We start from the raw sequence: 13,731 nt of genomic DNA on the forward strand, positions 1-13,731 counted from the left end.
CCTGGTGGGCGTGCGGGGTGGATCCCTGTCGGGCGCATGTGGGACTCTGTCTGACTGCCTCCCCGTTTCCAGCTTCGGAAAAATGCAAAAAAAAAAAAAAAATGTAGACATTGAGTCTGGTTTTTTTCACTTAGCTATATTTATCCATGCATGAAGCAATCATATGTTTCCTTTTATTGCTATGTAGTAGAAAAATACAAAAAAAAAAAAGCAGGACAAATTGAAAACCCTGGCAGACACCATCTTAATCAACAGATCAAAGTTAACATCTTTAATATGGGGTCAAATTGACACCATATGCCTCAGAATGCACTAACACACCACTTCAGTGGAAATTCTGCCAAAAACATATCATTTGAATCTAATCACAAGGCTACATCAGATAAACCCAAACCAAGGGACACTGTACAAAATAACTCGTTTATAGTCTTTAAAAATTTCAAAGCAAACAAAGAAAAAGAAAGGTTAGGGACTATTCTCTTACAGTCTAAACAGAAATGACAACTAAATTCAATGCATGACACTGGACTGATCCTCGGGCCATGAAAACAGATATAAAAGCTCTAGTTCAGACAATTGTTCAGGTTTGACTATGCACTTTAGAGAAGATATTACTGCATCAGTGTTCAATGTCCTGATAACTGTATTGTATTTATGTTATGTAAGACATTGTCTTACTCTGTGAATTTACCTACTGAGACAGGCACCTGATAACCGAGGGCCCAAATTTAATTAATAATGAAAGTTTACTGGCCATATGCTAATGGGTTTCCATATACTGGAAAGAATCTCAAACTGACTTTTCAGCTTCCCACACTATTCCCAGCTTGTTGTCAACTACTGTAAGAAAGCATGGTTTCCTCTTTTGACCAATGAACTGAGACATACCCTGTCCAATCACAACTATGCAAATTATATCCTCATTTCTATTTATATTGACCAATCAGAACTGCATGATTTAACAAGTCAGAATTGTACAGTTTGAAAACCTCATTTACATGAAATGGATCAAAGTGGGAACTGTGAGCAGGAAAATTCTTCAAAAAGGTGACCTCTACTCTGGAGCACAGTTAAGGTTGCTGCTTGAACCTGGTCTCCTGGGCTGCAGCTATTACTGCTCAAACAAATGTTTTTATTTCTTAAAAAAAACATTGTCTTTACAATTAGAAAATACATGCTGAAACTTTTAGGAGCAAAGGTTCATGATATCTCCAACTTATTTTCAATTGATATAGGAAAAACTATATAGATAGATTATAACGTAGGATAAAAATATCTATTTGGGTAAAATGTATTCAGGTATATGTGAGTTTCATTTATTCTTTTCCCAATTTCTCTATAAGACTGAAGTTTATAAGATAAAAATTATAAAAATTTCAGAAAGATAGGTGGGTATTTATATATTGAGAGTAAGAAAAATTACTCCTCATCTGGAGCCCTCTATTTTTACTCATCCCAAATCATGCATATAAGGACGTGAAAACTTTAAAAATGCATAGGAAATATCAACTCTCAGTTAAATGAGCTGTTTATAGAGCAAATACTTGCATTCAATAATAAAGGTAACAAAAGGAGAATCATGGTCACATATACAGTAACTTGGAAAGGCCATCACTTATTCGATCCTTAGGCAGAAAGAAAATAAACCGGCTGCAACACGTAATCACAAGCACAATTTCTTCAACTAGCAAGATGTGAACTACTACATGAAGCAGGAAATAACAGATTTTGGACTTTCTAAATATGTAATAAGTGCCAAAAAAACCTCAAGAAAACATTTCCTCTTTATTATTGTAAAAAATTCTAATGGCTCTTTATTTATTTATTTTTTAATTAAGTGAGAGGCAGGGAGGCAGAGACACAGACTCCTGCATGCACCCCAATCGGGATTCACCTGGCAAATCCTACATGGCAATGCTCTGTCCATCTGGAGCTGCTGGTCCATTGCTAGGCAACCGAACCGTTTCAGCACCTGATGCGAGACCATGGAGCCATCCTCAGTGCCCAAAGCCAAACTGCTCGAACCATTTGAGCCATGGCTGCGGGAAGAGAGAAGAGAAGAGAGAGAGAGAGAGAGAGAGAGAGAGAGAGAAAGAAAGAGAGGGAGAAAGAAAGAGAGAGAAGCAAGAAAGGGAGGGATGGAGAAGCAGATGGTCGCTTCTCCTGTGTGCTCTGACTGAGAATCGAATCAGGCACCTTCACACACCCGGCCTACACTCTACTGCTGAGCCAACTAGCCAGGGCCCAAAAGGCTCATTTTGATTAGACCAAAGTAGCATGCACAGCAGAAAATAAAACATTACACCTAAAAAGGTGTTAGAACTATCAGCAGTCAAAACTCATTCTTTTGCATGACAAAAGAGGAAATACATTTCTGAAAGAAGAAAGCATTCTATCATGAGATGTTATTTAGCAAAATGGTAAAGATGTCTAAAGGAGGAAAAACAAAACAAATAAACAAGCAAAACACCTCATTACATAAGTGACCCCAACCTTTTATAACCTAAACCAAGTAAGTTCATTGAGCTAAATCTGCAAAGACACTTGTTTATGAGGCTATTAAAGCTGTGGACATTAAAAAAAAAAAAGGCTTGAGTAGGAAAAGATTAAGAACTAGGGTAAAGCTAAAGCAGACCTGCTTCCTCATCCTCCTCCTCCTCTTCCTCATCATCGGAAGTTGATGACAAGGGAGTTGGTGCGGAGCTAGCTTGATTATTAACATATTCACCATACTGCATGCCTGTAAAGTGGAAAGCACAAACACAAGAGTCAAACCAACAGGAAAGATGAGAAATAAAACTTGACATTGCATTAAAAGTGAGAAAGAACTCTGACATTCCAAAGAGCATCCCAGCATGCATATTAATATTAGCAAATTATCAAAACTGAAACTGTTAAAAAAAAAAAACTCTAAAAGCAATTTAGTTAAAGCAGCTTTTATAAAAATATAACCAAGTTGGTGTAAGTATAAAAACAGTACCACATATTACACTGATAATATTAACTGAAACTGTGATAATAAATCTCTGAAAATTTTACTGAGCTCCATACATGTTTACCTTCTTTAACCTTAGGAGGACCCTTGTGGTATACGTCCTTTGAGACTGTGCATTCTTGGTGAGCAGTGATCATTCTATTGAAATGAATTTACACAGCTTACAACATACAGATACCTGATATGTTCCTTCTGCTAATGCCACCTTGATGGTAACTTAGTTCTCATAACGGAAAAAGAATGACAGTTAAAAGAACTGTATTCAGCATAGTTCTCTGATCACAGTAGATGCTCAAAAATAAAAAGGGGGGAGGAGTTTATTAACTGTGGCTCTACAAGTGTGACAATTACAGAAAAGTATATTTTCTGAGATGGCCAATCATCTCAGCTTCAGTCTATTGCCTGCATGTGAGTCTGAAGTCATTGAATGAGTGGTTCTCTCTTAGATACAAGAGAAGACAGACTCTGCAGAAAAGACAAAGCAAGCTGGTAATTGTATAACACTTCCCTTTAAAAAATCTGAATGGGCATTTTTATTTAATTAATGTGGTAAAATCAAGACTTAAAAACTAACATCCACAGAAATTTTAAAAGGGAAAATAAAATAATCTTTTTTTAAAATTTTAATGGGGTGACATTGATCAATCAGGATACATAGGTTCAGAGAAAACATCTCCAAGTTATTTTGACATTTGATTATGTTGCATACCCATCACCCAAAGTCAAATTGTCTTCCGTCACCTTCTATCTGGTTTTCTTTGTGTCCCTCCTCTCCCCCCAACTCCTCCCTTCCCAAAAATAATCTTAATTAAAAATAAAAATACTTTTTCCCTGTAAGGAAAATTTTATAGCTCAGCTTAATAAAGAAAAACCTAGAATAGTGTGAATTTTCAGGAACATTTCACAATCCTGGAAGCACAATGAAGCCTGGCTCACCAAAATCACATGGCAGTCCCCTGATGCTTTCACTGTTGTTAGGTGACCTTTTACAGTAGCATGGATAAACATAACTATGTCTATAGTAAGAAAAAAGCTATTAATGAGTAAAATTTGAGCTTAGAAAAGTTAAACTGTATGTGAGTGAAGCTGTGTTTATAGTAAAATGATTTTATAGAAAAGAAATTCAAATTTGGTAATGAGAAACAGTATATTTACTCATTGCCTGGCTTTTTATAACCTACTATAAAAACAGAAGTTAATTATATTAGATCTCTGACAGCTAAAATGGACTGCATTTAGTAATTTGGCTTAAAAGATACATGCTACACTTTATTTCTCAGTGGAGTTTATGATACCACTTGCAATTCCATGAAAACATTTTCTTGGATAAAAAAATTAAATCAGGCTTTCTGACAAAGAATAAAATTTGTTTCACTGGTTTGAAAATGAGGACTGCCTTTACCAATCAGGTTATATAGAAATACTATCCATAAAATAAATGACCTGACCTAGCCTGACCTGTGGTGGCGCAGTAGATAAAGCATCAACCTGGAATGCTGAGGACATTGGTTTGAAACCCATGGCTTGCCTGGTCAAGGAACATATGGAAGTTGATGCTTCCTGTTTCTCCTCCCTTCTCTCTCTCTTTCCTCTCTCTAAAATGAATAAATAAAAATCTAAAAAATAAATAAATGACCTCCATCACAGCTTGAAGTTTTGACAAAAATACAATGAAAGGATGTGACAGGATACTGTCAACGGTATGAAATTCACAATATTTTGAATAACTGCCTGCTTCAGTAAAATGAGCACTGAGTTTGGCAGCAGATGATCTATCTGGCCCTGGTCTGTTGGCTCAGTGGTAGAGCATTGGCCCAGCATGTGGATGTCCTGGGTTTGACTTCCAGTCAGGGCACACAGGAGAAGCAACAATCTGCTTCTCTATCCCTCCTTCTGCCCCCCTTTCTGTCTCTCCTCCTCCCACAGCCATGGCTCAATTGGTTCAAGCAAGTTGCCCTGGGTGCTGAGGATGGCTCAGTGGAACCTCCATCTCAGGTGCTAAAAACATAGCTTGGCTGTGGAGCAATGGCCTAAAATAGGCAGAGCATTGTTCCATCGGGGGCTTGCCAGGTAGATCCCAGTTGGGGCGCATGTGGGAGTCTCTCTGTCTCCCCTCTACTGCAAAAAAAAAAAAGATCTGCATTGGGTCTTGCTCCCCCCTCCTTGGGAGTCTGTTTATCTTTGGGTAAAATTCCACCTCTCTAAACTGAAATTCCCTCATCTGTAAAAGGAAAATGAAGTATGACATGCCTGCTTCACATGATAATCAAGTGAGAGATAAAAGAGAAAGGTATTTAAAAATTATAAACTGCTGCATTAAATAACAATGGAAAATAAAATCCAACAAACAAAAATTTCTGACATGTAACTCAGAAAGTTAAAAACTCCAAACAATATTGCTTTAATACAAACCTTCACATATCGGCCCTGGCCGTTTGGCTCAGTGGTAGAGCGTCAGCCTGGCATGCAGAAGTCCCGGGTTCGATTCCCGGCCAGGGCACACAGGAGAAGCGCCCATCTGCTTCTCCACCCCTCCCCCTCTCCTTCCTCTCTGTCTCTCTCTTCCCCTCCCGCAGCCAAGGCTCCATCAGAGCAAAGATGGCCCAGGCGCTGGGGATGGCTCCTTGGCCTCTGCCCCAGGCGCTACAGTGGCTCTGGTTGCAACAGAGCGACGCCCCCTGGTGGGCGTGACGGGTGGATCCCAGTAGGGCGCATGCGGGAGTCTGTCTGACTGTCTCTCCCCATTACCAGCTTCAGAAAAATACAAAAAAGATTAAAAAAAAAAAAAAAAAAAACCTTCACATATCATTCCTAGCTACATTATGTGAACAATGTTTCTCAGTAATTATATGTGTATGACAATAAAAGCTATGAATGAAATCTAGCTAAAGTTTATCATATTCTAACAATGAATCGTGCAACTCAGATACACAAAGCAAGGGTGAGGAGGAAGGAGAGAGATTCAGCTCAATGAAATATATATTTTCTATACTAAAAGTCATGATGTTTGTTATTTTGACTAACTATATACTACTAATAATTGTGTTATTTAATCCAGTAGAAAAAATGTTACTGCTTAGACTTATGATCATAGATAATAAAACATCTTAAAATGTCGATATATATATAATACCATGTGGCAGAGACGTATGAGATAGACTGATAAAAGAATGTCTAGTTAAAAATATACTATGCTATTATTACATTAAGAGGAGAGGGTGTGACATAAAGAAAAAAAAGGAAACATAAAGTTTCTAAATTTTAAAGAAGGGCTCATTTGGGTAAGTTTTAAAAGGGTAAAGGGAGGTATCTTTCCACTGGATACAAAGAATAATACAACCTCTTTGTTTTAAAAGTCAACATATGCAATATGTTGAAAATTACATAACTGCAACTTTAAAACTTTTGGTGAAAAATTTTAGATGTCAAGCTGAAAAATGTTTTAGGTAGTTACAGAGTTTTTTAAAGAAAAAAATTTTAGGAACAAAAATTTGAAGCCTCTCCTCTAAAAACCAGTAAAAAATGCCTAGTCCTTGAAAGAATAACTATATAAGAGTATCACTGAAGTGGGAGAAAAAGACTTATCTAGTAGCACTATATTAGTAGTTAAACCAGTCCTACACCATGCCCTATGCAGGCCATGCAATGCATAACTACAAGAGGCACCATTCACACAAATTGTAACTTGCACAACATACACAATTAGCTGTGTACCCCAGACCTAAGGCAAAGAGGCCAATAAGAAGCCAATCTCCTACTTAAGAAAAAGGAATATTAAATGCTACAATTCAAATATCTCCAGTATTACCTTTTCTGTTACTTATTCAAGCAAGGAGCTATCTTAGGTAAATCAAGAGTTTAAAAGCCAACAACAAAAAATTCAGCCTCATTTTAGAGAAAGAGCACAAGAATAGAAAGGTCCAAGTTAAAAATCTTTCACTCTGCTACTTACTAATTTATAATTCGAACAGGTTACCTAAATTTTGTGAATCTCATTTTCTCATCTGTAAAACAGATAATATCTATATCATAGGATTGATATGAGGACTAAATAAAATAATACACAAAGAATCTGAGACACTGTAAGAGTTCAATAAATGTAGCCCCTTCTCTTGAATCTACTTAGTAAGAAAAAATAGGAAACCTTATTATTTAGTAAGAAAGTGGTTTGCAAAACAATACAGTAAGATAACAGCATGGTATTTAAGTAAAATGGTCAAAAATAAAATATTGTATGATAGGAAAAAAATTAGCTGTGACAATTAAAAGGGTCAAAACAAGCAAGATAACTTGACTAGCAGTGGCACTGTGGATACAGCGTTGACCTGGGATGCTGAGGTCCAAGGCTTGAAACCCCGAGGTCACCGGCTTGAGCATGAGCTCATCCAGCTTGAGCCCAAGATCACTGGCTTGAAGGGGTCACTGGTTCAGGTGGAGCCCCCAATCAAGGCATGTATGAGAAGCAGTCAATGAACTAAAAAAGTGCTGCAACTAGTTGATGCTTCGCATCTCTCTCCCACCATCACTAAAAAAATAAATAAATAAAATTTAAGGCCCTGACAGTTGGTTCAGTGGATGGAGCATCGGCCTGGCATGCATACATCCCAGGTTCAATCCCCAGTCAAGGCACACATGAAGATCGGCCATCTGCTTCTCTTCCCCTTCCCCTCTACCTTCTCTCTCTCCTTCCCTCTCACAGCCAGTGGCTGGACTGCTTCAAGCCCCACGCGCTGGGGATAGCTCAGCTGATTTCAGCATCAACCTCAGATGGGTGTTGCCAGGTGGATCCCGGTCAGGGTGCATGATGGAGTCTGTCCCTTTATTCCCCGTCCTCTCATTTTAAAAAAAAAAAAAAAGGGCCCTGGCTGGTTGGCAGATGGGTGTTGCCAGGTGGATCCCGGTCAGGGTGCATGATGGAGTCTGTCCCTTTATTCCCCGTCCTCTCATTTTAAAAAAAAAAAAAAGGGCCCTGGCTGGTTGGCTCAGTGGTAGAGCGTTGGCCTGGCGTGCGGAAGTCCCAGGTTCGATTCCCAGCCAGGGCACACAGGAGAGGCACCCATCTGCTTCTCCACCCCTCCCCCTCTCCTTCCTTTCTGTCTCTCTCTTCCCCTCCCGGGGCCGAGGCTCCATTGGAGCAAAAGATGGCCCGAGTGCTGGGGAGGGCTCCTTGGCCTCTGCCTCAGGTGCTAGAGTGGCTCTGGTTGCAGCAGAGCGATGCCCCAGATGGGCAGAGCATCGCCCCCTGGTGGGCGTGCCGGGTGGATCCCGGTCGGGCGCATACGGGAGTCTGTCTGACTGCCTCCTGGTTTCCAGCTTCAGAAAAATGCAAAAAAAAAAAAAAGTTTAATGTATAATTTGATCAAATGTTAGAAAGCTTCTGCAGATCACATAAATACCCAGTAGATATAGGCAGTGAAATTAGCCTAAGGATTTATGATGTTTTTCTGAGTTTCAAAACATAAGAGAGTTCTTCATATTCAAAGTCAGGCTGTCACTACATAGTGAGTGTAACTCCTAAAAATATTACTAATGACTTCTCTGGAAATACAAATTATAAATTTCTAACAACAGTTTTCTCTCATATAATGAAAAATGCAGTATATTAACCTGAAACATCAAGGGATTTGGTATTTTAGCCAGACAGAAAATAATCATGAATACCATCAAAATAAAAGACAATGTGAAACAGGGTCAAAATACACATTTTAGTTGCCTGTCACTTATTTAACACATGGAGAATATTAAACAAACAACCTGTACTGTTTGTCAATGCTGTGAATGTGGAATACAATTTCATTCCGAAAGTGGGTCAAAAGCTACTTTCCATTTTATAATGACAAGCTCAGAAATCATCAAATAGGATATAGAAATGCACTAGATAAGGAGATCTTCGGTACTTTATTATAGAGGAAACAATAACCTTTAAAAATAGGAAATAAATGTTCCACAATAGAGGGATAAATTAGTAAATTATACTACATTGCCACATCCTGGCCAGATGGCTCAGTGGATAGAGCATCGGTCTGGTGTGCGGACATACCAGGTTCAATCCCTGGTCAGGGCACACATGAGAAGCAACCGTATGCTTCTTTCCCCCTCCCTCTTTCCCTTCTCTCTCTCTTCTCTCTCAGCCAGTGGCTCGACTGGTTCAAGCATTTGGCCCTAGGCATTGAAGACAGCTTGGCTGATCTGAGCATCAGCCCCACAGTAGGAGATTGTCAAGTGGATCCCAGTTAAGTTGCATGTGGGAGTCTGTCTCTCTATCTCCCATCCTCTTGCATTAAAAAAACAAGCAAATCAAACAAAAAAACACTGCCACAATAAATTATTAGCCAAAAAATCACTATAAAGACTATGTAGATAAAAAACTGTGAATAATTTAGTAAATGTAAAAGCAAAATACAAAATAGTATTTAAGTCATGATTGCAATGATGTAAATATAAACTCAAAGAAGTCTCATATGCAAGTTTACATATGAGAAAAAAAAGTTGTGCTTGAATTGAGATTATAGATTACTTTTTTCACATTTTCTAAAATTTGTTTTGCAATTTGACTTTCAAAAATCACTTATTTTGAATCAGTATATATGTATATGTGTGCTACATATGCAGTGTAACGAATTTCCCCAATACCTTTCTGTTGTAATAGTTCTGATGGTTGTGTGATTGAGGTCACAGGCTCAACGAGGTGATTTGTAGTAGGAGGTGTTCTTACTGATGAGGCTCCTGACACAACAGTGGATACCACTGGGCTGAACTTGGGAGGCTGAACACTTTGCATAACAGGACAGGACAAAGAATCTGCAACTGAAAACAAGAAACTATTTTGTCTACAGCAATAAATGTGAAATACATTAAAATACTAAAAGAATACAGTTCGGCCTTGGCTGGTTACCCCAGTGGACAGAGCATCAGCCTGGCATATGGATGTCTGAGGTTCAATTCCCAGTCAGGGTACACAAGGAAAACCACCATCTTGATTCTTTCCCTCTCCCTCTTCTCCTCCCATAGTCAGTGGTTTGATTGGTTTGAGCAGTCAGCTCTGGGTGCTGAGAATAGCCTGGTTGGTCTGAACACAACAGCTTCAGGCACTAAAAAGAGCTCAGCTGATTCGATCATGGGCCCCAGATAGGGTTTGCCAGGTGGATCTTGGTCAGAGCACATGCGGGAGTCTGTCTCATTACCTCCCCTCCTCTCGTTTAAAAAAAAAAAAAAAAATATATATATAATATATTAATATAATAAATATATATATTATATATATATATATAGTTTGAGGTTCTTACAGAAACTTCAGTAGCGTCCCATTTATCTTATATATCTCTATCTAGAAAATAAGGTTTAGGTTAGAGTAATGTGGTGTGAAAGATACCCTTAATCTCTTCCCTTGAAATTTCCAACAAATTGAACAGCTATAACACAGTGAGAAAACCACACCTGGGTGCATAGCATTCCCTAAAAAGATCTGCATGTGGAATCCACTAAATGTGGGAAGGGTTGAAAAGAGGACGGAAGATAAGATGACCATCAGACTCTGGAAAAGAGAGAAACCTGGATTGTCTGGGGTTTTGTCTGCTGGGGCTCCAAAGAAGGGAGAAACCCAGAGTGACTAGGAATTCTTTGGCTAGGAGGAGCGGAAAGTTTGGGGGGCAGCACGGGAGATACTAAACCAAACCAGCAAAATAACTCACACTTAGCACAGAGACAAACAAGATGCAAGCTCCAGCCACCCAGATCCCCCGCCTTTCTCATCTGGCAGGGTATGAGAGTGCAGAGAAATATTCCACAGTTAGGTCCACAGGGCCACCCTTAGCCCTGAAGAACAGAGGTGCTCTGTGTCTGGACCCCTGGTCTATTGAGATGTGGAGAGGAATGTCCGGAGACCTGAGATCAACATTACTAAAGCCTTAAAGCCCAAATGACACGCCCACTCATTATCATGACTGCAGCCCTGGTTCCATTATCAGGACAGCAACATTCCAGCAGAGGTCAGCCCAGAAATTTCACAAAGCTAACACTGTAATCCAGTGCCACCTACTGGAAAAAAAACCTCATAAATCTCTCAGGACAGAAACTTATTTCCGGTTTTTTCTTTTAAATTTTATTTTTTAATTTTGTTTTGTGGGTACTTTGCTTTTGATTATTGGTTTTAGTTCTTTGTCTTTTTGTGGTTTTTCACTTTTAATTTTTATTATTTTTTAAATGTTTCTGTTTTATATTATTTTAAAATATTTATTTTTTTTATAGTTGCTTTTGTTTATTTACAGTACCACTATCAAATGCCATAAAGGCAAAAAGTAAACAAATATCATGGCAACACAAGAAAGAGAAGTTAAGAAAGAATGTGAAAAATCCCCAGAAAGCAATCTCAATCACATGGAAACCTTGGAGTTAAATGATAGAGAATTCAAAATTGAATTTCTGAAAATATTTAATGAGATGTGAAAAAACACCGATAGGCAATTTAATGAGCGCAAAAAACAAATTAATAAACAAAAAGAGTACTTCCCTAAGGAGACTGAAACTTTAAAAAGAGAGATGAAGAACTAACTCAATATGTGAACTGAAAAATGACCTAGCAAGTTTAGCTAACAGAACAGGCCAAATAGAGGAGAGAATCAGTGACATTGAAGACAGGAAACTAGAGATGCTTCAGAGAGAAGAGAGAGATTCACGAATTTAAAAATGAGAGAGCTCTATGAGAACAGTCTGACTCCATGAGAAAGAGTAATATAAAAATAATGGATAAATCAGAGGAAGAAGAGAGGGAGAAGGAAATGGAGAGCCTATTCAAACAAATAATTGAGAACTTCCCAAGCCTATAGAAAGAGATCACTGAATCTAAGAAGCAAACAAAATACTGAGTTACTCAACCCAAACAGACTTTCTCCAAGGCACACTATAATAACACTGTCAAAAATCAACAACAGCCTGATCACTCAGTGCCACAGTGGACAGAGCATCAGACTGGGACACGGAGGACTCATATTCCAAACCCCGAGGTTGCAGGCTTGAGCACGGGCTCATCTGGTTTGAGCAAGGCTCACCAGTTTGAGCCCAAGGTCGCTGGTTTGAGCAAGGGGTCACTCGGTCTGCTGTAGCCCCCCAGACAAGGCACATATGAGAAAGGTGCCACAACGAACAACTGATGCTTCTCATCCCTCTTCCTTCCCGTCTGTCGGTCCCTATCTGTCCCTTTCTTTGACTCTGTCTCTGCCAAGAAAAAAAAAAATTAACTGCTGTTGGAGAAACTGGGCTGACACATGCCAAAAAATAAAACTGAACCACTTATTAAAAAAAAAAAAAAACAACAAAGGAAGAATCCTCAAGGCAGTTAGAGAAAAGAAGAACATAGCATATTAAAAAAAAAAAAAAAGAAAAGGCCCATTAGAGTCTGACCAGGCAGTGGTGCAATGGATAGAGTGTAGGACTGGAATGCAGAGGACTTAGTTCGAAACCCCAAGGTTGCCAGCTTGAGTGCAGGCTCACCTGCTTGAGCGCAGGATCATTAACATGACCCCATGGTTGCTGAGTTGAGCCCACAGGTTCCTAGCTTGAAGCTCCGGGTTGCTGGCTTGAGTACAAGATTACTGGCTTGAGCAAGGGGTCACTTGCTCTGCTGTAGCCCCCCGGGCAAGGCACATATGAGAAAGCAATCAATGAACAACTAAGGTTCCACAGTGAAGAACTAATGCTTCCCATCTCTCTCCCTTCCTGTCTGTCCCTATCTATTCCTCACGCTGCCTCCGTCGCAGGAAAAAAAAGGTACATTAGGTTATCATCAGACGTCTCAACAGAAACACTACAAGCCAGAAGAGTAGACCCAAAAATTCCAAGTACTGAAAGAGATGAATTACCAACCAAGAATATTATAATCATCAAAGTTATCTTAAAAATATGAAAGAGATACAAGAACTTTTCCAGAGATACAGAAGCTGAGGGAATATATGACCAGAAAACCCCCACTGCAGAAGATACTCAAGGGGGTTACTTTACCAGATATAAACAAAACAAAACAAAACTACAAGTAAAAGCTCCAAAAAAACCCAATGTTACAAAATAAATAATGACAATAAAACTATAAACTGAATAAAGCACTATAAACTATAACAACAAAAACATAAACGGGGAGAGGATAAAAATCTTAAGTAGCAAAAGAGGATGGAGTGCAGAAGCATTCATAAGACACAGGACTCTTATTAGTATGAAATTTTTTTTTTCCCATTGTGTTGCAACACCTTAGTTGTTCATTGATTGCTTTCTCATATATGCCTTGACCGCGGGCCTTCAGCAGACCGAGTAACCCCTTGATAGAGCCAGCGACCTTGGGTTCAAGCTGGTGGGCTTTTGCTCAAACCAGATGAGCCCGCACTCAAGCTGGCAACCTCATGGTCTCGAACCTGGGTCCTCTGCATCCCAGTCCAACGCTCTATCCACTGCGCCACTACCTGGTCAGGCTATTAGTATGAAATTTTTTTCTCAATAACCTAATAGTAACCACTCACGAAAAACCCATACTGAAACACATAGCTTAAAAAAGGAGGAAACAGGGGAAAGAAGTATGGAATAATATCAAACAAAAACAACTCACAGAAACACAAAAGAGAGGAACTAAATGAGGCATGGAGCTACAAGAAAACAAAACGTATGATTACAGGAAACCATCAAGCATCAAAATTATCCTAAATGAAAATGGACTGAACTCATCAATATAGAGGCACAGAGTAGCAGATAGG

At 39.0% G+C, this 13,731-nt stretch overlaps 1 protein-coding gene across 4 annotated transcripts in view; it reads right to left on the reverse strand.

The window, feature by feature from the left end:
* SEC24B (SEC24 homolog B, COPII coat complex component) overlaps nt 1-13,731 on the reverse strand; it is a 111,934-nt gene that overhangs the window by 57,529 nt on the left and 40,674 nt on the right. For 2 of the 4 annotated variants that reach the window (XM_066279806.1, XM_066279805.1), the window contains exons 3-4: nt 9,629-9,802; nt 2,636-2,740 (exon numbers count right to left, since the gene is read on the reverse strand). In XM_066279806.1, the coding sequence (XP_066135903.1) occupies nt 2,636-2,740; nt 9,629-9,802 (279 nt within the window). The remainder of the gene's footprint in view (nt 1-2,635; nt 2,741-9,628; nt 9,803-13,731) is intronic. The other 2 variants (XM_066279809.1, XM_066279807.1) reach the window with 1 other exon arrangement.

The sequence above is a fragment of the Saccopteryx bilineata genome, chromosome 5 (genome assembly GCF_036850765.1).
Source record: "Saccopteryx bilineata isolate mSacBil1 chromosome 5, mSacBil1_pri_phased_curated, whole genome shotgun sequence".
NCBI classification, from domain to species: Eukaryota; Metazoa; Chordata; class Mammalia; order Chiroptera; family Emballonuridae; genus Saccopteryx; species Saccopteryx bilineata.